Raw genomic sequence first — 23223 nt, 5'->3', positions numbered from 1 at the left:
GCCAGAGGAAGGGAGGGGTCACGGGGCCGGTGGAGAAAGAAGTGTCTGGCCTGGCGCCCTGGGCTCTGAGGGATACCTCTGGGCTGCCTCACATTTCTGCAGGACAGCAGATTGCTCTGCACAAGGTGCTAATTCAGCCATTCCATAGGTATTTACTGAGTGAAGCCTGAGAAAGTCCTCTTAGGGGACAGTGTGGATCATTCACAAGCCAATGAGCAGGGCTAACGGATCAGATGTGGACAATCCATCTTTCATTAGACCTCAAACCACCTCTAGGATACAGCAGCCAGGCCCCCACTCAGAGCAGCTGGGCCGGATCAGGCAGGGGCTGTGGAACAGGGGTGCTGTCTGGGAGAGGCTAAGGCAGTCCCGGATCCACACCAGAATCTTTGAAACCCTTGCACCTGACTTTGAGCTAACACCTCTAAATGCTTCCAACAGTGTCTAGTGTTATGCCCAGAGTTCGGGGTCCCCAAGAATCAACCACCAGGGAGCCTCCTCTGATGCAAAAGCAGAGAGTCTTTATTCAAACTAGTTTGCCACCCCACCCCATCAGCCACATTTGCGGATGCAGCGGCAAGCTGCCGAGAGAGCCCCGATTCCCAGGAGAACAAAGGTTATATAGGGCTAGTCATTTGGGTGGGCTTAGGTAAGTGACGTGGGTTACAGAGACTGGTCACTTTGGTCAGGGTCTTTCAGCAGGGTCTTACAGCACAGTGGTCAGGAAGTGACCAACACATTCTAAGGTTTGAGCCATCCCTCACTAGGTCCTGATTGGTCAACTGCAATGAATAGAGAACAATTTATGGTATAGCCTTGTTAGGACCTTGGCTGCATTCCTTAGCTTCATTGGTCCACTCAGGCAGTGGTTGGGGGAGTTAGGACATTTCTGGCATTCCTGTGGTTACTCCCTTGGGGGGGCGGGGTTGTCAGGCTAAAGATCCAGCTCTACAAGTATGGGGATAGTCAGTTCTGCTTTCTTCTTTCACGGGCACCTACTAAGAACTCAATCGTCAGTTTTGCTGGTACTATTCCAGCTTGCCCTTCCTCAAGGAGCATCAAAACAGTAGAAAGAACAGAGGTGTTAGATTCAGAAAGACCGGATTTGAGTCCTAGATATACCACTTACTAGCCATGTGACTAAGGGATGTGATCATTCCAAGCCTCGGTTTCACATTTGTAAAATGGGGTCAAGGGCAGTATCCCATCCTCACTCGAGGCTTTCAGAGAATTAAGGACACATTTTATGCAAAGAGAAGTGTCTGGCCCATAAGTGCTCCATAACAGATAGTCAGTATTGCTACTGGTTTGCTTCACCCCTTCCCCACACCTCTTGAAGGGTCCTGGAATCTGAATTCACATGGAAGTCACAGTAGAGCAGAAAAACTACAGGGGTGAGGGAATGAGGGGAGTGTGAGGGAGGGGGAGGGGAGATAGGAAAGGAAAGGCTGAAGAACTTCCAGCAAAGTTCCCAGTTCCTTTCAGCCACCTTCCTCTGGCTGCTCCATCCAACTGACAGCAGGGGCCACTATTCCCTAGTTAGGGAGGCTGCCAAGACAGGGACAGGAAGCTGGACAGCGGTTTGAATCCATCCAATCTTCCTGTGTTTGTCTGTCTGTCTGGACCCCACTGGGCTTCCTCTGCATGTCCCTACCAGGCTGAGGGGGCCAGAAGGCTGACAGTATGACTCACAGCTGTTCTTATCTGGGCTTCCATCCTCACCCAGAGCCCAAAGACCTGGAGGGAGGCCGCTGGTCACCACCCAACATTCAATGAAAATGAGGACTTTTCACTAACCAGGGGATTTATAAAGGGAAGAGGGAGAAAAGGGAAGAGGGGGTTGGCAGGTTGGGTGCAGAGAGAGGCCCACTTCCTACACGCTGGAGGAGCCCATGACTTAGTGCTGGAGCAGTTGGCTTTCCACTTTAGAGAATGACAGCTAGCACTCCTGTCTTTTATAACTCACCGTGGGACAGGTCTGCGTGTAGGAAGAGAATTCCAAAAACAAATCTGCTTATTTTCCAAGTACAAATCATCAGCCGCAAATCCCCTTCCCAACACCCCACCAGTGTGGCCAGTGGTCCTAGTGCGCTGCCTAAGTCACCTGAGCAATCTGGGGCCGTCCCTCTGTAGCCAGGTCCCGCCAGCAGCCAGCACCAACCGGGGCTCAGGCCGCAAAATCCCCAGGAAACCCCAGCGCCCAGCGGAGCCCCCGCCGACCCAGGCACCTTGGCTTCCTGGAGCCTCTGGCCCCCTGGGCAGTGGAACTGGCCCTTAAGTAGGTGGGGAATTGACCAAGGAAGCTTGCCGGCTGCCAAAATGCAGTTCACGTGTTAGAATTCATAAGACTAAAAAGCACTATTCAACCCCAACGCCTTCATTGAACCGAGAAAGAAACAGACCCCGAGAAGGAGCGAAAGTTGCCCAAGGTAACACAGTGAGTGGGCAAAAAAGTTCAGACTAGCACCCGGGAGGGCTCCGAGTGGCAGCCAGACAGGGAGCGAGTCCCGCTGCCTTCAGAATCCTCTAACCCGCGGCCGAAGCCAGGTGTGTAACCCTCAACCCCAGTTACCTTCTGCCTACCGGGGAGCAGGAGCCTCCTCTTCCCTGCCGGGCGCTGGCGGCTCTACCTGGCTCGCCAGGCCAGATGGGCTTCCAGGTGTAGCCCTACAACTGTCAGCGCAGGGCTGAGTGCTGGCCCCTCCCATGGGCGCTGTCACTGGCAGGGGTGGCGGGCGGTGCTGGGGCTCGCAGGAGCACCCGCCATGGAGCAGATCCTGCTCCCTCCGCTCTCGCCTCCCAAGGGCCCCAGCTCCCTTCCTGCCATTTGCCCACCTTTTCCAGCCTCTTATTAGTTTGCTGCTCCTTCTGAGCCCTCAGGGTCCTCCTTCCCGGCCTTCTCCAGGGCACATGAACCCGGAAAAAGCTTTTTTTTTTATTGCGCAGAGTGCAGCGCTGTTATCTTGTGACCACTGTGCGTTAAGGGACTTGGAGCAGGAGAGCGGGAAGCACTCCAGTTATTTGGGGTCAGCTACACAGCATGGACAACTGCGCTGAGTGGTGTGGAGCCTGTTGACCCCAACAAGATGCTTCACCTGCTCTGGGCACCAGTTTTCTCACGAGTAAATAGGTAACAAATAACTCCCAGGTTGTTGAGAGGATTCAATGAGGTGATGCTTTACGTTTCTAATAAACAGCGGGATCAATGGTGAGTGCAGTTGTAGGGCCTGAGCCCCCCCAAGGGGTGGGCAGTGAGGACTGGCAGGATGCTGGAAGGTGCTGGATGGTGTGAGGCATACCTATAAACGCAATGTGATATTACAGCCAACTTGAAAAAATTACTGATGATGTGGCAGACCAGGCAAACTTCTGAAATTGGTGAACCTTAAGGCCTTCTCCCATCTTCCCAGTTGGTGCTGTCTATCCAACTAAAGGTGGCCCAGGTCAGCATTGGATTCTTCCAAAGATCTTCCTTCTCCCAGACTTACAAATGCGACATCCCAAGGGCCTCTTTCAGTACTGGGGGCAGGACTGCTAACCTGCTTAGGAATCCATGCACTGTGTTAACATGGGTACTCTAGCTTTCACCCAAACTTGTGGAGTCTGCTGTGTCCCCGTGCTGGGTGAGCACTCAGCATGTAGAAGGGGATCGAGCCGCTTTTCTTGCCTTTGGTGATATAAATTTGCAAATAATTTATACTTATGTTAATGACTGCTTTGAAACTACAAAGTGTTTAATAGTCACACTGGATGAATAGGACAAGAAAAGCTTAATTAAGGTGTGGCCAAGGTAAGTCTTGAGGGGGGGGCTATAACTTAGGTGGGATGGAAGCAGGAGAGAGCAGTGGGTACAGACAGGCAGGGAAGGCATGGAAAGATGCCTGTCATATATAGTGGCTGTGTGACAGGCAGGCAGAGATGAAGCTAAGGTGATACATACAGACGGGGTGGTGTGCCTGCGGGAAGCAGCTGTATCCTGTTGGTGATGGCTACTGGTGAGAGAGTTTAAGCAGAGGAGTGACATGGCCTCATTTGCTTTGGTATCTCACTTTCAGTGTTGATAGCACCTTCCTTTGTTATCTCCTGTGCTATACCAGCACGGCCAAGGGTGATCCCGAATGGGGGGGTGGTGAAAGTATTGAGAAAAGACAGATAAGAGAATGATAGCTGGGTCTCGGTGGGTCGCTGCCTCCCTGGTGAGGAGACAACGACCATGCCCACAAGCCCGGTCTTTATTTTATAGCAGATGCCATGAGGTAAATTAGGGGCGTGATCAAGCTGTTTACAGCATTCTCCTGAGTTTCAACCATACTCAACTATATGCACATGAACTCTAGCACAAGGCACATGGGGCCACGTGTTCGCACTATAGGTTCAATCTGACAACCACAGCTGTTGGCTATGATTTTGCTGGGAGGGCCCTGCCCTCCAGCTGGGACTTGCACGTGGCAATGAGAGGACCCTGTCCTTTCATTAGTCTGAGGCTTGAACATGGCCAAAACACTGTAGCCGCGCCCCACATATCCCCCTTTACTTTTGTTTTTAAACATGCCCATTTACACTATCCAAAAACTCTAAACAAATTATTCAGCATCATCAAAACATCAAAACAAACCCCTGGCTGTTAACAAAACCATAAACAGTAAAGTTAACAAGAGAACAAAATTCTGGCTACTAACAAAGCAATCCCAATGAAAATCAAACTACAAACATGTTAACTTTTTCAGGATATCTTACTCAAAGTCCTTAGATTTAGCTCCACAAGATTTTACGGAAAACTGACAGTTCAACAATGCTAACATAGCTTCCACTTGCTTTTCTAACATCTGCTTGGCCTCAGTTGCCATCTCGTTGAGCTGACTCCATGCTGATATAACTGTCACTAGCGTAGTAAGATGACGCTGATGCAAAGATGTCCTTGATGCAAAACCAGTCCCCTGGTCAGTCTGTTTGGATGGTTGACCTCGACACTGAGTCTGTACCAGTCCCAGTGAAATCATCCCTGTCCACGCAGGTGGAAGGCTGGTCCCTTCTCAGCCTCTTTCTTTATCTGCAGCTGCATGGAAAGGAGAAACCCTCAATCCTGCAGAGCTGGAGACTTCCCACTCTGAGTCTGGCATCTCACACAGACCCAAAGTCCCAGGGAGCTATCAGTTCACACATGCAAAGATAACCAAAGCCTAGAAACAATGCAGCTGCTGCAAGAGCTTGCAATCTAATTCTAAAACAAATTTACTTCCTTAAACAGCATCAACCACAGCCATCTTCTGCTTTACAGTAGCTTAAACAAAACCTAGGAGATTGCCACTTTATTTTGTATTTCCTAATTATTTTCTTACCGCTTATTTTCTACCACTTATTTCTCTATTTCTACTTTCTTTCTATTGTTACTTTATTTCTACCACTTTTTTTTTCTTACTTATTTCTCTACCTCTAACTATGAGCTACAGTGAGGCCTTGACTTACCAGTGTCCCGACTAAGGAGTTCTTTGAGATACCAGATGTCTCTCGCAGGTTTTTTTGCTTTGAGTTGACAGAGTAATTTGAGTTAATGAGCTCCTTAACGAGCATGGTCTCCCAAAAGAATTAAACTTGTAAGTCAAGGCCCCACTTATAGGTCTGCTTGGCTGCCCCTGCCTAAACCTTCCTGCGTTGCAACCCTCCGCTGGTTTCTACATTCCTACAACTTATTTCCTACTCTCTATTTCTATGGCTTATTTTCAACTGCTTACTTTTCTATTGATCTCATTATTTATACAGCTTATTTTTTAAACCAATAAATATAGCAAAACCAAACTTAGTCCTCGGTTTTGGCTGCACAAGATTTTATAGAAGACTGGCAGCTAACCAATGCTAACATAGCCATAAACATGGCTGAAGGAGTAGCTTCCACTCCTTGTTTTTCTGCTATTTGCTGGGCTTCAGTTTTAGCTTCTTCAACTGACCCCATGTTGGCACCTCAGCCCCTAGTGTAGCCTTTGTTTTCTTTTTATTCCTCTTTGCTGTCATCGGGGCAACTCTCAGTCCCTTGAACGGAGGGACAAGGAGCTTCTCTGAGTCCATTGTGGTGCCGCACGTACCATTCTGGCACCCAAATTGGCTGCACTGCTCCTTCTGGAAAGACACAAACACAACCTCTTCCCCACATCATTACTGGATCTGGTCCTAAGCATCGTCCAGTTTGTAAGTCTTTCCACCGGGCTAACCTGGAGGAGGCTATTGTGCTGGAGGTCTGATTCCTTTCAGCTGCTGGACGACCTTCTGCATCAAAATTCAAAAAGATTAAGACATATATAGCATGACTGAGTTTATTTTGAGGTGACACATAACATCCGTCTCCTCCCCCCTTTATTTTTAGTAATTGCATTTTAAAAGTAGGATTGGCTCTTTCCACTACTGCTTGCCCTTGAGGGTCATAAGTAATACCAGTTTTATGACAAATTTGATACTGTTGACAAAACTGCTGAAAAGTGGAACTAGCTTATGCGGGTCCATTGTCTGTTTTCAGCTCTAAGGGAGAACCTAGCACCACAAAGGCGGCTAAGCAATGATTTATTACATGCTTGGCACTTTCTCCTGTTTGGGGAGTCGCAAAAATAAAGCGAGATCAGGTACTTATGGTAACATGTGCCCATCTCTGTGTACCAAATTCTGGAGCATGGGTGACATTCATTTGCCAGATTTGATTAGGTTAAGACTCCTAGGATTAACCCCTAATGATTGTACAGGGCAATGATTTATACACTGATCACACTGCTTAAGAATTTGATGAGCTTGCTCCCGAGAAATACGGAATTGTTTACACAGGGCAGCATTTTGATTATGCAAAGCATGGGAGGGCTGTGCAAGAGAAAATGGCGTCTTCTCCTGCACCACAGCAAGGAGGCGATCAATAGCCTCATAGCCATAGCTAACGGACCAGGGAGACCTGAATGAGACCGAATATGGCCAATAAAGCAGGGAAATTGTCGTTCTCTAGTGACTTTTTGAAGGCTGAAAAATAAATTAAAAAGTCCTTCTGAATTAGTATGCCCTATATTAGCTGTCTCTATAATTTTGGCCATACTTACCACGTAGGCACTATCACTATACCAGTTGATAGGCTCTGTAGCAAAATCTATCAAAGCATAGACAAGGGCTTGTATTTCTACCCATTGTGCTGAAACAGAAGGGGTTTGACAGACCTTGGCACCTCTGTTGCAGTAATATCCAGCTTTTAGAGAACTAGATCCATCTGTAAAAATGGTTAATGCTTGAGGTATAGGTTGTGATTTTATTATCATTGGGAAGATGAAGATAGTAACTGAAAAAAATTGTAAAATTTTATTTGCTGGATAGTGGCTATCAATCTGTCCACAGTAATTAGCAACTGAAACTTGCCAACTTGTTGACCATTGCCAGAGCCAGTCTTGCTGTATGGCTCAGGGTCTCAGCCCACCAACTGGCCCAATCCAAGACGGCCTCGAGCAATCAACTGCGACACTGAATCATGAAAGGGAGTGAATACCTTAGTTGGAGAATGAGCCAGGTGTAGCCATTCAATGACTCTAGCATCTTGCCAAATAACCCCAGTGGATGTATGTATAGTGGGAAAAATTAAAACTTGTAAAGGAAGGGAGTAATCAATTCTAGTAAGCTGTGCCGAATTTAAGGCACCCTCGACTTTATGTAGGGCTGTCCTGGCTTTCTCTGTCAAACAGCGTGGGGCTGTTGAGGATGGATCGCCCCTGAGTACATGAAATAAAGGGCATATGTCGGATGTAGTTGGTTTTAAAACAGGTCGAACCCAATTAATGTCTCCTAATAATTTTTGGAAGTCATTTAAGTAAAGTGTCAGTCCGAATTTGAGTTTTCTGAGGTCTTATTTTTTGTCCTTCAATAATGCTACCAAGGTAAAAAAAAAGGAAATGTTCTTTCAACCTTTTCAGGTGCTATGCATAATCCAGCACAGCACAAGGAATCCTGCAAATCTATATAAATGGTATTTAAGAGCATCTCATGTTTATGAGCTAAGAGAATATCATCCTTATAATGAATAATATAAGCCTCAGGATATTTTTCCCTTATAGAATGTATGGCAGCAGCCACAAAATCCTGACATAAGGTAGGTCTATTAGCATGCCTTGAGGCAATATTTTCCACTGATACCTTTTCATGGGTCCATTGAAATTTATTGTAGGAACATTAAATGCAAATTTTTTGCTATCCTCAGGGTGAAGAGGAATAGTAAAAAAAAAAACCCAAAAAACAGTCTTTTAGATCTAATACCAATAAATGATATTGCAATGGGATACCTGTGGGGGATATTAACCCTGACTGAAGGGATCCCATCATCTCCATGGTCTTATTAACTGCCCTCAGGTGTTGCAATAGTCTCCATTCACCAGACTTCTTCTTTATCACAAATATGGGTGTGTTCCATGGACTGTAAGTGGGTTCAATATGCCCTGCCTCAAGTTGTACTTGAACCAATTCTTGTGCAGCTTTTAATTTTTCTCCTAATAGGGGCCATTGATCAAACCAGATAGGGGTATCTGTAAGCAAGGTAATTTTAGCTGCTGTAAGCTGGATCAGAGAAATGATCAAGGCCCCTGTTGAAAATCCTGGTAACCCAATTCATGCCTCTCCCTTTTAACAGACATTGGGATAGACAAAAGCCTTTCTTGCTGCTTCTTTCCCTGCCTCTTTTGGGGGTGAAAGTCTTGACCAGAAGTAGCAATAGAACTAGGACTTGTTTTTAAAACTTCCATTTGTTCTAACATCTCTCGACCCCATATATTGACAGGTAAATATTGCAATACATAAGGTTTAAAATAACCTGTATTTCCATCTGGATCTTCCCATCGAAGGAGTTGAGCACTCTGTAGAGATTGAGTAATATGCCCTACTCCGTGCAATTCAGAAGCTGCGGGATTTAAGGGCCAAGCCTGAGGACAGTGTCTAAAGGCAATGACTGATACATCAGCTCCGGTGTCTATAATCCCTTTAAAAGGCTTCCTATTAATTTTTAGTTCTAATTCAGGCCGACTTGCTTAACTATTCTTGCCCAGTATACAGCGTCATTGGATCCAAACCCCACTGCACCACGGGGTCGACCGGTTAAAGGCCGCCCTTCTACATAATACAGCAGAAGGAAAATTTGTGCCATTTTTGTTCCTGGTAATACCTGAATTACAGTATTGATTATTTGTGGTATTACTTTAGTTTCTTCAGTATAGTCCTGGTCTGTTACCCCAGGGAGAACTTGAAATCCTTTTAATGTTAAACTGCTTCTCCCTAAAATTAGTCCCATCTTGCCTGCAAGAAGGGGACCATGCACTCCCGTAGTAATGTCCTGAGGCCCCATTTCAGGTGTTAGTACACATCTGGAGGTAGGATAGAGGTCCATTCCTGAGCTTCCCAGGGTGGTAAGGTAAAGGTCTCCGATGGTTGGCTTTGGGACCAAGCCGCCTGGAAAGGCTGAAGTGGTGTCAAAGATATGACCCCTACTGTTGGGTGGGGCTGGGGCTGGCCCCTCTTGAAATTTCCCCGCCTATAGGGTATTGAATTATCATTAACATCAGTCCATGAGTAACATTCATTTACCCAATGCTTTCCTCTCCCGCATCTTGGACATAGTCCAGGCTGCCTATTTCCATTCTCCATAGCCTTCTGACCTCCATTTCTGACATTGCATTCGTTTTTTCTGTTTGTTTGTTTGTTTGTTTTTTACTGCATTTCTGTGAAATGTGTCCCCCACAACCCTCCCATAGCAATATCCCTGGAGGCATCTCCCTGCAGAAAGCAGATTAGCGACTGCCTGGGGCTAGGGCTGGAGGACAGGAAGGCAACAGTTAATGGGTATGAGTTTAAAGTCCTACAATTGACTCCTTTCTGAGGGGGCATGGCTAGGCTGTGGAGGGCGTGGCTGGAATCTAGGGCGGAGCGAGCCAGCTTAAAACCCTGCGGAGGCTTAGTGGCCCAGGCTATGATGGCTGTTAAGCCTGGAGGCATGGAGGAATGCGCTTGCCTCTGCAGCTTGGGCTCTTCTCTGGGATTTCCCTGTGATCAGGAGTGCCAGGGCCCAGCCTAGATTCAGAGGCCAAGGGCAAGCGCTGTCTTCAGGAGTGCCAGAACCCAGCTGAGAAGGCAGAGGCCGATGGCAAGCAGGCCCCGGCAGAGAAGCACCTCGAGGTGGCTGCGGCCGCCCCCTTCTGTGCAGGAATGGAGGAATGGCGAGCCCCATGCCGCCCCCGCACTGCTCGCTGCAGGACCTGCCTGTGGAGATGCTGGTGGACATCTTCGCCTCGCTCCCCGGCACCGACCTGGCCAGCCTGGCCCAGGCCTGCACCAAATTCCGCCACATCCTGCGCACTGACAGCATCTGGAGACAGTGCTGCCGGGAGGAGTATGGCGTTTGTGAAAACTCGCAGAACCCGGCGATGATCAGTATGTCTTATTGAGAGGTCTACGCCAAGATCTTCCCATACAGACACATTTTGGGATTGACGCAGCTAGATCATTGCTATAGAACACTGCTGAGTGTAGTGGTGGATGGCTTATGCATTGCTGCTTGGACATGCAGGCCTTCCTTTAACACCCATGTGAATGACCCAGTGCAGTTTGAGCCCTGCTTTAGAATTCTCCTGATGGAGAGGAAATCAGCCTCGGTGGAGTCCTACATGGACAACCCCTACAGCTTTTTCCACAAACGCCACCTGCAGATTCAAAAGGACAGATTCAGCATCCAGTGTGTCAAGAGAGACCACCAAAAGGATTCACCATCGCAGCTTAGGGGAGAATGGGGGCGAATGCTGTTGGTGGAGGACTTTCTGCTTTATAACCGCCTGACCTACTGCCGAGTCTACCTCCCGCTGAGCCATGCGGAAGACCTCATTAGGCCAGGCCTCTTCCAATGCGTATACTATCACGAAAGCCTAAAGATTGTCATGCTCAGCTTCCATGGGAAGTATGCCAGGGTCACCCACATCACGGGACAGGCCATGAACACTAAGTTAGAGATCCCCCTCATGCGCCGCATCCACCAGCCAGATGGCGAGATCTTCCGCAACTTCAACGAGCTCTCCAGCGTGGTCCAGGAGATTGACGAGCAGATGATCCCGGAGCAGCAGCAGTAGCAGCAAGAAGACGGGACGGAGGAAAGCCCAGCGTCTGGGAGTCCAGGGCTGCAGCTTCGGAGGAGCAGCCTGTTTCTTTTGTTCTGCCTGAGGGCGTGGGCTCAAGAGACCAGAATTACCCCCGAACCTGCAGGATATGTTTCTATGGCGTGGAAGCTACTAATGTTACCTCAGCTACGTTCGTCTGCGCCACATGCCGTTCTGGAGTCTTCATCTTGTTCGATGAGAACCACTTTGGGTTCATCTGGATGGGGGCAAAATACTTCATGCTGTTTGGCAGAGTCCAGAACAACTTCCAGAATGTGGAGGCACCATCCCAGCCGGTCTTCTTGGAGATGCTGTTGCACATGAAGTCCAGGCCCCCTGGGAGGAACAGCTTGCATGCACTTTGAAGATTTGACCTTCTGACCTCGTTACAAAAACCAAAAACCCTCCTTTTAAAATAAAATAAAATAAAATAAAAACTCCTAAAAAATAAAAAAATAGCTCATTTAATTAAAAACTTCGTTTCAAAAATAAACTCATTTAAAAAAATTCAAAAACTCCTTAAAAATAACCCTCCTTAAAAACAAACAAACAAACAAACAAACAAAAAATCAACTCCTTACAAATGACATTGATCCAGCCTTTCAAGGTGCAGATGATTTGCAAGCCCATGTGACCCAGCCCAGACTTGGTCTCTGGGCAGGGGCCTGAGCATCCATCCAGAGAGGAAGGTGGGTGGGGGTTCGACCACAGGGCCCAACCCAAGACGGGCCGAAGAGCCCGTCTCGCCCTTTGCCGGTCGAGAAGCGCCACTGCAAGCCACTCTCTTGCAGCCACCTCTGGGGAAGGCAGAGCCGGGTGCCTGCACTTGACCCGACCAGGGAAGGACAAGCAGGGGCCGCGCTGTCTATGAGAAGGCAGGGGCTGAAGGGTGTACACACACAGACACGCACACCGAAAACCACACCCACACCCACACCCACACCTACTCACCAAACCCCCCTCCCCCACCTCCAAAACACACACACACACACACACACACACACACACACACAGGAGCACAAGTTCCACTATCAAGATTTGTAATGAGTGACCCTCGTCTAGAAGATTTACTGTGGCTTTTTTCCTTGTGGCTTGTCCCGGGCTCACCTGAGCCTGTCTAAATATGTATTGTCGCCTCTTCAACCCGTAAAACAGTGATGCCGCCCCAGGAGATGTGGAGATGGAGCCCTGCGGGCCTCCTTGGGCACCTGCCCCATCTGCCAAGTCCTCCCCAAGCTCAGGAATCACTTCGGCGGGCCAGCGGCACCCTCTACTGGTCCTGGAGCGCCAATGCAAGCCTCCTCCCCACCCCACACCCGCACCCCCTTGGGTAACCTCCTCTGGGGAAGGCAGAGCCTGTGTCCGGACCAAAGAGCCCTTCCCGCCCTGTGCTGGCCGAGAAGCGCCAATGCAAGCCACCCTCCTGCAGCCAGAGCCAGGTGCCTGGACTTGACCTGAGCGGGGAAGGACAAGCAAGGGGCTCGCTAATATACAAAACCATACACATTTTATACACATCAACTTCAGCCTCTGCCTCCCATGACCTCCAAGGCTAGCTTCATTCAGTGTCTGCGTCTCTGGTCTACCCCCGGCCGCCACCCACCCACACACACACCCCACCCGCTCCCGGCCCATTCCCTTCAAGGAATGACTGCCAGGCACAGCCATGTTCAGCAGAACCTTTCCTTTCGGTCCTATGGGTGAATGCCACCTGAAGGGGCGTGTCCTGCGGGGCCTAGCTTGGGGCATGTGCGCCCCCACCTGAAACTTGACTCCCAACCGCTGATGCTTTCAGTCCTGGGGGCAGCTGATTGGTGGAGTGGGCGGGCGGCTGATTTGGCTCCTCCCACAACGCTCCGGGGCTATAAAGAAATGCAGGGTCTACTCTGCCAAGCTTCTCAGTCCTAGGCTTTTTGTCTTGGTCGTCGACCATGTTCACCGAGGAAGTTTTCAGGGGAGAGATCTCGCCAAGACCCGGTCCAGAATATCTTGAACACATGGTACTAAAATTAGCAAAGGAATCACCACCTCCTTCTGAAGACATAAAAACGGGTGAGGGTGAAGATAAGGAAAATCATGATGCTGTACCGAAAGGAAATGAAGGCCCTGGTGCTCGCCGAGACAAACCTGTGACGGGAAATATAGAGATATTTGCCAACAAATTGGGTGAACAGTGGAACATTCTGGCTCCTTCCACATCATCCCATATATAAAAGCAGAAGAAAAAACAAAAACAAACAAAAAAAACCCCACAGAAACAAAAAAAGCGTACAAAAAGAAAAAAACCCTCCTAAAAAAATCACCCCAAAAAAACAAAATAATAATAATAACAATAATAAACCAATAAAACAAACAAACAAACAGAAAAACCCCACAGGAAATCCTCCTTAGAAATGATATTCATCCAGCCTTTCAATGGGCAGAGGCTTCTGTAAGCCCATGTGGCCTAGCGCGGACATGGTCTCTGAGCCGAGCCGGACCATCCATCCTGAGAGGGAGTGGAGGTATGGATGGGAGGGGGGCGGGGGGTTGGAAGTGCAACAGATGGCCCAGCCTAGGCGGGGCCTGAGAGCCCGTCCCGCCCTCTGCTGGTTGAGAAGCGTCAATGCAAATGCCCCCTCCTGCAGCCTCCTCTGGAGAAGGCAGAGCCAGGTGACTGGACTTCCCCAGTTCTGGTTAGACCCTAGGCAGGAAGGACGTGCAGGGGGCTATGTCTTTGAGAAGGCAGGGGCTGAAGGGTGCTCATGGATGCTGACGGACCATTCAATGCCAGAAGTGTCCGTGCGTGACTGCAGATGTACACGCACAGACGCACTCCCGCGCGCCCACGCGCACACACACACACACACACTCCCAAACGCACACCCACACCCACACACCTAGTCCTCCTCCCCCCCCCCCCACACACACGGGAGTACAAGGTCCGCTAACAAGATATCTGCTGAGTGACGCACGCCTAGGAGATTTACTGTGGCTTTATTCCTTGTGGATTGTCCCAGGCCCACCGGAGCCTGTCTAAATAGGTATTGTCCCCTCTTCAACCCAGAAAATGGCGATGCCTCTCCGCAAGGCCTGGAGATGGAGCTCTGTGGCCTTCTTGGGCACCTGCCCCATCTCCCAAGCCATCCCCAAGCCCCAGAATCGCTTCAGTGGGCCAGTGGCGCCCTCTACTGGTCCTGGAGCGCCAATGCAAGCCTCCTCCCCACCCCCCCACCCCCACCTCTTCCCTCAGCCTCCTCTGGAGAAGACAGAGCCAGGTGTCTGGACCTCCCAGGTGTGCATAGACCCCAGGGGTGGGGGAAGATCCAGCCGGGGGCGCTGTCTGCAAAAAGGCAGGTGTGTGGGTGTGTCTGTGGCAGGAGGGAGGACGGGGCGGGGGGAGAAGAGGGGTTCTCTCAGATGCCATCACACAATGGAAATCCAACAGTTTGCCTGAGTGGCCGTGGATATACACACATGGAGCACAATGTCGTGCACCGTGATTTCTGCCGAGTAACCCGCTTCTAGGAGATTCACTGTGGCTTTTTGCCGGGTGGCTCGGGCCTGTGGCTGAGATTTGACGCTCAGCTGAGATTCTGATCACACCTACAGTACAACTGACCTCCTTGGCTTCAATGGTTTTGAAAAACCGACGTCATAGGGCACATCTGAAGGAAGGCATCCTATTCATTTCCTAGAGTCGCCATGTCCCTTTGCCACCAAATAGGTGGGTTATAAGAACAGAGAGGAATCCCCTGAGAGTCCAGATGCCAGGAGTCACAAATCAAGTTGCTCGTGAGACCCCAGGGAGCGACCCCACGCATGACTCGGCCTTGGTTCGAGCCACAACCCAGGCAGGGCCGGAGCAGAGAAGAGGACACCGTCACCACAATGGGCCCCATGACCACCTTCCTCTTTTCCCGTTGGCACCGTGGGGCGCGAGGAAGCTCCTGAGAGGGAAAACCGTGGCCTCGGGGCCTCGCCCGTCTCTCAAGGGGGGCACAGACACCGTCGTCTACATTTAGGGGGACGGAGGGCCCAGGAACGGGCCCTGCAAGGAAACCCCCAGCCGCGCACACACTCGGGGGCGCACGACACCCCGGGGCATGATTGATCGGCAAGGGATACTCATTCAGGCGTAGCCCCGGGAGGAACCCTGGCCCGAAAGTGCGTTCAAACTGTCGATGATCAATGTGTCCTGCAATTCACATGAATCCTCGAAGCTAGCTGCATTCTTCATCGACATACAAGCAAAGTGATCCATCACTAAGAGTCGTAACGTTTTGGTTTTTGGTTTTCGCTCCCTGGCATGGCAACTTTCTCTTCTCCCCCTCCACCCCCACATCCCACTGGTTGTGAGCGGGGGCGCCTCAGGCAGCCGTCTAAGCGCGAGACAAACAAGACCAGACTCTGCAGGTCGGGAAGGTATGACCTTGGGGTGGTCCGAAGCAATGGCCCCAAAGGGGCGTGCTCGGACGCCCCACAGACTCCCGGGGGTAGGGAAGGGAAAGGGGTAGAAAAGGGTGTGGGGACCTTCCTGCCTGGCCCTCCCCACGGGCCGGAAACCCGCAACCCAAGGAGGATGGGCGACCCCCAAGGGTCTTTAAACCTCCGCGCCGAGAAGCGATAGGTACCTGGAAAGGGGGAAGCAAAAGGTCAGAGCGGACGGGGTGGGGAACCGCGTTCCAACAGGCGCCTTCACCCCCGAGGCCTCGACCCCTCAACCCAATGGTTCCCACAACCTGCACAGGCGTAGGGCACAGAGTCCCCGGCGCTGCCTTCCCATGACGGGGCCTCCTGCTGACCCGGCAACGGGCACCATCCCCCCCCCCCCCACGCCCCTTCAGCGCCGACCAACCACCTTCATTTTCACCACCTGGCAGACTCTAAGCCTGGAAACCCCGCGCAACACACCTCAACAGGCGTCCTGGGGCCGTTCCCCCCTTCTCTCCCTCCACCACCGCGTCCCGTCCCTGCACCCGTGGCCCAGGCCCCTCACCACTTTGGGGCTAGGAGCTGCGACGGGAAGCAGGGTGCAGGCTGGGGCATGGGGCGAGGCTTGTGGGGAGAGGGGAGGCAGAACACTCGGAATGTGCGGGGCGGTGGACGGCGGAGGAGAGGCGCGGGGCAGATGGTTGTGCTCCTGACTGGAAGGACAGGATGACCCGTGTCCAGGGCAGGCGTGGGAAGGGGCCACCGCGGCCCAGTTCCCGAGACACAAGGTTTGGGGTGGGGGGGGGGGGGGCGCCCACAACGCGTGCCCTTGTCTTCTTGCGGCCGGGGGTGAGGGCAACAATGAACCACAAGGTGGCAGGTGTGGGCAACGGGGGCACCCCGAGGCCCCCTCCTAGTCCCCGCTTGCTCCTTCTCTAGCGAACAGTGGGGGCAAGGCGGCAGCAGTTGCCGCCCCAACCCGGACCACACCGCAAAAACCATGGTGGGTAAGCCAGAGGAAACTGACCCGACCAACCGAATGCAGAAGGACTTGGGCTCTGTCGCCCCTTTCCCGTTAATGATCCTTCCACAGGTTCACCTATGGAAACCTTGTTAGAATTTTACTTCCTCTAGATAGTTAAGTTCGACCGCCTTCTCAGCAATCCACCAGGGCCATGGGCCCACCCCGGCAGGGCTCATCCGAGGGCCTCACTAAACCATCCAATCGGTAGTAGCGATGGGTGGTGTGTACAAAGGGCAGGGACTTAATCAACCCAAGCTTATGACCCGCACTTACTGGGAATTCCTCATTCATGGGGAACAATTGCAATCCCCGATCCCCATCACGAATGGGGTTCAACAGGTTACCCGCGCCTGCGGTCATAGGGTAGGCGCACACTGAGCCAGTCAGTGTAGCGCTGTGCAGCCCTGGACATCTAAAGGCATCACAGACCTGTAATTGCTCAATCTCGGATGGCTGAACGCCACTTGTCCCTCTAAATTGGGCGACTCATCTAAGTTGGGGTTGAGTAACTAGTTAGCTAGCATGCCAGAGTCTCATTTGTTATCGGAATTAACCAGACAAATCGCTCCACCAACTAAGAACAGCCATGCACCACCACCCACAGAATCAAGAAAGAACTCTCAATCTGTCAATCCTGTCTGTGTCAGGGCCGGGTGAGGTTTCCCCAGGTTGAGTCAAATTAAGCCTCAGGCTACACTCCTGGTGGTGCCCTTCTGTCAATTCCTTTAAGTTTAAGCTTTGCAACCATACTCCCCCCGGAACCCAAAGACGTTGGTTTCCCAGAAGCTGCCCAGCGGGTCGCGGGAATAACCCAGTTGGCATCGTTTATGGTCGGAACTACAACGGTATCTGATCGTCTTCGCACCTCCATCTTTCGTTCTTGATTAATGAAAACATTCTTGGCAAATGCTTTCGCTCTGGTCCGACTTACACCAGTCCAAGAATTTCACCTCCAGTGGCACAATACGAATGCCCCTGGCCGTCCCTCTTAATCATGGCCTCACTTCCGAAAACCAACAAAATAGAACCTTGGTCCTATTCCATTATTCCTAGCTGTGGTATCAAGGCAGCTCGGGACTGCTTTGAACACTCTTTTTCAAAGTAAACGCTTCGGGCCCTGTGGGACACTCAGCTAAGAGCATCGAGGGGGTGCCGAGAGGCAAAAGGGCGGGGGGACGGGTGGTGTCTTGCCGGGCCATTCGAAAGTGAAAGACTTCCTCTAAGTCACACACCACCACCACCACCCACCCACCCACCCCACACTCACACACCCCGCAGGCCCAAGACGTCCCAGCTTCTGCCTCACTTTCTCCCTTTATCCCTTCCCGGAAGACATAACAAAAACATTCTATTAAATATTTTATTGATGTTTACAGAGAGGAAGGGAGAGGGATAGAGAGAAACATCCGCCAGAGAAACATCGATCAGCTAGCTGCACACCTCCTACTGGGGATGTGCCCGAAATCAAGGTACATGCCCTTGACCGGAATCAAACCTGGGGCACACACACACACACACACACACACACACCCGCCCCTGCCCCTCTCCCCACCCCACCCCCCCAGTCCGAAGGCCAATGCTCCATTCACTGAGCCAAACCAGTTAGGGCACAAAAAATTTTTGCCGCCTGGGAGCTGAAACCTAAATGAGGCAGTACTCAAGGATCAGATCCTGGCATCTTCTCTCTCTCTCTCTCTCTCTCTCTCTCTCTCTCTCTCTCTCTCTCATTGAAATTATTGGGGAGACACCGGTTCATAAAACCATACGGGTTTTAAAATAAAATGAAAAATGAATAAATCAAATATGAATAAACAGGAATTTTTGTATGGAACTAAACAAAAAACAACAACAACAAAAACATTCAGGTATTCGAGTGGACAACTCAAGAAAATGTCATCTGAATACATACATACAGACATACATACCACATCCAGCGTGCAAGCGGGAAGCATCATCGGAGAGCATCCAGCCCATGGAGCCCAGTGCATCAAGTACCTCCTTCCTCATGGATTTTTTCTCCACATGCCCGCCCTCCTCTTTTCTTTCTTCTCTTTTGTGGCCCACAACCTCCACACCCTACCCAGCATCCATGACTTTCAGCACAGGTAGGAGTGAAAGGGTGAGGGCTATGCCCTCCATCTTACCCCATATCCTCCATGTTGGGGCAGTAGCCATGTGCTCAGACCCCTTCTTCCAGGAAGCCCAGGCCTCTGCTGGCCACGCCAGGAATTTATTTAAACTCACCAATGACAATTGAGGGATGTGCGGGCCATAAAAATTACCGCATCCTATGTAACTAGACCCAGCTTGCGCCTGGCCAATCTGCAGGGCCCACAGTCCCCTCACTCCACCCGCTATTAAAACCCTGTTTTTTTTTTCTCATGAAGGCTCTCCCCCTTCTTGTTACGTGGGAAGAAGCTGGGAGCCAGACCCGGGTCTGTAATAATAATAAAGGACTCTCTGCTTTTGCATCAGACTTGGCTGGCTCCCTGTTGGTCTGTTGGGGATCTTGAAATCTGGGCATAACATTTGGGGGCTCATCGCGATCCCCAACACCATCAAGGGACCCCCAGTCCAGAGGGCCTGACTGACAGTGGTAGGTGTCTGTGTCATTCTGTGTTTTGTATCTGTCCTGTGTGAGCTCACTTCTGAAATCTGCAATCGCCTGCAATAATCTAAGTAGACGCACAGGGGAATCAAGGGCGGGAGGATTTGGGGGACGCTTGGACCCTCCATCTGGAGGGGTGTAGTTTTGCTTCTGTGGAGTCGGGAAGGTCTGTAGGAACCCCCTCAATCTGAGACAGGCTGGTCGCTCCCGCTGGTTGGTGTGCAGCCACTGGTTGGCATGCAGCCATCGTTTTCGGTTTTTGCTTCCATGGAGTTGGAAGATTGTTTTGGTTTCACTTCCATGGAGTTGGAAGGCTGTATTTTCGGGCCCTCTTAGTTTTCTGTGTTTTTGTGTTTTTTTTCCCTGTGGGCTTACTGAACGGATGTTATGGGATAGAATTGGACTGCTCCTTTGGGTATTGTGATTGATCATTTCAAGGAGATTGGGGGAGGCTGTAGAGCTCCGTCAGGAGTTGGGAAGTTGTTATTGTTTAAACTCTGAATGAATGTCTGGTGAAAGTATGTGAGTGTGGAGGGAGGGGGCCTGCCTTCTCCCCTCCTTTGTGTGGCTCCAGGATTTAGGTAATGTGGGCATCTGAGTAATGATCTGTGAAAACAGGTCACCCCCTTCCCAAGTAAATGCTTCTGGGATTTCTGTGCACATGTAAGGAGAAAAGCTGGCTAAAACCTAACGTGTGCACCAATCGATTTTGGATAAAGTTTTGAGCTGGAATCTCCTTGCAGATGTGGAGGATACATCACAATACTAATCATTTAACCTTGGAAAAAATATATGCTAGCTAGTTCTAGCAGCAGGATTTGCATTTCCATAATAAAGAACAGTTTTTACAAGGGAAAAAATGGTCCTTTGTTAATTAAGAAAGCTTTTCTTAATGGAGGAAGGAGATAGTCCCTCCTGCCTGTAGCATCTGTAAAAACCAGGTAGGCCAGAACCTGCTTTGCAAGGCTCAAATTTGGTTTTCCAGAGCCGCTTGACAGTAATATTGAATGAGACATAGGTCAAGAATCCTGTCCTGTGATGTGGGAAAGAAAGGCCTCCACATCTGTTCCTGTCAGGCCCCCATCAGGGGACCTGGGGGTGGTGTACCTTTTATCTGCTCAAGAGCCCAAGACTGTAAAGATACTTGTTCACTGAAAAGGTGTAAGTGCAAATGTATATTTGATGTTTGTAAACATCTCTGTCTGTTTGTTTGCTGGGAACTTTGATTTGCTATGTGATATTCTGTGCTGGGTTGGGATTTTGGAATTCTGGGGTAAATTTAAAAGGTATTAGTGGCTTTCCTAGTCTAATTGGGACATCTTAGGGTGGGGCTCACAGTTCCTCAAGGCAAAGATTTAATGGGCCCTTCCCCCTGCCTGTGCTGAATTAGATAATACGGGCCAGTGTCATTTGGCTTGCTGATAAAAGTAACACAATGGACCCTGGAATCTGTAAAGATGTGTGGGAATGAAGCTGCTCAAATGTACTGAAAGGGTTTGGTACCTGTTGCTGCTAGCAAAGGAGGGGCTGATATCTCCTTCTAGGATCTCCCTTGAAAGAGGCCTGGTTGCTCCTCTGCCAAAAAGGGCCCAAGTAACGCAGGTAGTAACCAGGGCTATTGGGGCAAATTGGAAATTACATCGTGCTTATAGACCCCAGAGTTCAGGGCAGGTAGAAAGGAAGCATGGAAACTGGCCGGGATTTGGTGACTATCCTATCATATTTAGCAGGCCACCCCCTATCATTCCTAACCTTAAAGCTGACTTTCTTGCTGCAAGAACTATCTCATTCCTTGAGAGGGCTCCAGAAGGTGCACAAGGACACTCCGAAGTCCAGGTTGGACAACAGCAGCTTCCCCCAGGTCATCATGCCAGCTCCCATGCAGAAGGCCCTGCGGAAGTCGTCGTGTTGCCACTCCTCAGGAAGTGGACATGGCCTGCTGTAGGGCACTGGCCGGTTCCTGCCTCGGCCGAGGGCCGCCCTGTTCCGGAACGACCCGCCGCCGTGGCTCTCTGGTGCGGCGGCCTGCACTCTGCCACCTCGGCCTCCCTGGGAGCCAGCCCGGCCTCGGTCCCAGCCTCGGTCCCTGCCCCTGCCACTGCCCCCGCCATGGCTGCGGCACCAGCCATGGCCGCTCCGCTGGCTCCGCTCCAGCCTAATGATGTCGTCCAGTGACTTGTGGATTTTGTCGGCCATGGCGGCCCTGAATTAGCCTCGGATCAAGCCTGTGCGGAGGCACGCCGGTCCTTCACTTCCCATGGGGAGCCGGAGCTGTTCCTGTACGGGCACCAGATGTTGGGGTCCAGGCCCAGGGGTTCCCAAGGGTGTGGACGAGTCAGTGAAGAAGAAATGACACCGAGACAGCGTTCAGTGGATCAGCAGCCCAGCCAGGCTCTAGCCAGGTGCTCTAGCGGCTTCTATATCCCGGGACCGGGTCTTGGCGAGATCTCTCCCCTGAAAGCTCCCTAGGAGAACGAGGACGACGACCACGACCACAAGTCTAGGGCTGAGAAGCTCTGCAAAGAAGGCCCTGCTTTCTTTTACAGCCACAGACCTGATGGGAGGAGCCCAATCAGCTGCCCGCTCGACCAATCAGCCGCCCCCAGGACTGAAGTCACCTGTTGGGCATCAAGTTTAGGGGAGGAGGATTGCATTGGCGCTCCAGGACCAGTAGAGGGCGCCACTGGCCCTCCCAAGCGATCCACGGGGCTTGGGGAGGACTTGGGAGACAGGGCAGGTGCCCAAGTAGGCCCGCAGTGCTCCGTCTCCATGCCTTGCGGGACGGCATCGCCGTTTTTTCTCGGTTGAAGATGGGACAATACATACTTAGACAAGCTCCGGTGGGCCCAGGACAGACTAAAAGGAAACAAATCCACGGAAAATCTCCTAGGCTTGCCTCACTCAGCAGATATCTTGTTAGCAGACCTTGTGCTCCCATGTGTGTGGCTGGGGGACGCGGGGATAAGGCGGCTTTGGGGGATAGGTGTGTGGGTGTGGGTGTGGGAATGTGTGTGCGCGAGTGCGTGCTTCTGTGCATGTACATCGGAAGTCACACACGGACACTCCTTGCTTTGAACGGTCCTTCGGCTTCCATGAATACCCTTCAGCGCCTGCCTTCTCAAAGACAACACCACCTGCATGTCCTTCAGGCCTCAGGTCTCGCCAGAAATGGGGAAATCCAGTCAACTGTCTGTGCTTTCCCAACAGGAGGTTGCAGGAGGGGGGCTTGCATTGATACTTCTAGACCAGCAGAGGGCGGGACAGGCTCTTTGTCCCAGACCCCTGCCCAGTCCACCCAAATTCTGTAATCCACAGCCAAAGATTACATCCTGGCCTGTCCATCTGGTCGACAGACGCCCACCCCACCCCCACACACCCCCACCCCACACACAGCCGGCTCACTCTGTGGATGGATGTTCAGGCCCCCTCCCAGAGACCAAGTCCAGGCCTGGCCATCTGGCCTTGCCAAAGCCTCAGAAATTTGAAAGGCTGGATCAACCTTTTTTCTAAGGAGGGTTTTCTGTTGTTGTTGTTTTATCAGAGGGAACGAGTTATTTTGTTTGTTTGTTTGTTTGTTTGTTTGTTTTTCCTACACCCGTTTCTGTAGATTATAGCCAAGGTGAAAAGAGCAACTAGTAAAATGAATCCCAAAAATGACTCTGTACAAAACAGGTCTTTTTCAGAATTATTTCATCAAATAAAAGTTAAGGAAAACTCTTTACAGGAGTTTTAATCCTATTTCAAAACTGAAGAAACAACTCCATCATTGGCCATAGGCCCCTGGTAATCCTCGCACACACTGACTTGCTGGTGCTTTAGCAGGTGTCCATCATCACATCGTAATCGTCCAGCAGGGGATCCATCTCCTCGTTGTCCCTCATGGAGCTGCAAGCGTTCTTCTGGACGTCCAGCTCTTTGGTTTCCCTCATCGAATTGTAAGCACCCTTCTGGGATCCAACTGCTTGGTGCCCCTCATCGGGTGTAAGAGTCCTACTTGGCATCCAAATGCTTGGTGCCCCTCATGGAGTTGTAAG

At 50.8% G+C, this 23223-nt stretch overlaps 1 protein-coding gene and 1 pseudogene across 1 annotated transcript in view; both read right to left on the bottom strand.

Moving 5' to 3' along the window:
- Positions 1–21385, bottom strand: part of LOC139014291 (THO complex subunit 4-like) — a 36935-nt gene extending 15550 nt beyond the window's left edge. The window contains 2 exon segments of the mRNA XM_070421295.1: positions 15943–15964; positions 21154–21385. Of these exon segments, the coding sequence (XP_070277396.1) occupies positions 15943–15964; positions 21154–21385 (254 nt within the window).
- Positions 15246–15398, bottom strand: LOC139014782 (5.8S ribosomal RNA; annotated as a pseudogene).
- Positions 21386–23223: the final 1838 nt, after the last annotated feature.

The sequence above is a fragment of the Myotis yumanensis genome, unplaced genomic scaffold (genome assembly GCF_028538775.1).
Source record: "Myotis yumanensis isolate MYYU_CA2020_CCGP unplaced genomic scaffold, mMyoYum1.0.hap1 SCAF_7, whole genome shotgun sequence".
Taxonomy (NCBI): Eukaryota; Metazoa; Chordata; class Mammalia; order Chiroptera; family Vespertilionidae; genus Myotis; species Myotis yumanensis.
This window is presented reverse-complemented; position numbering and strand designations above follow the sequence as displayed.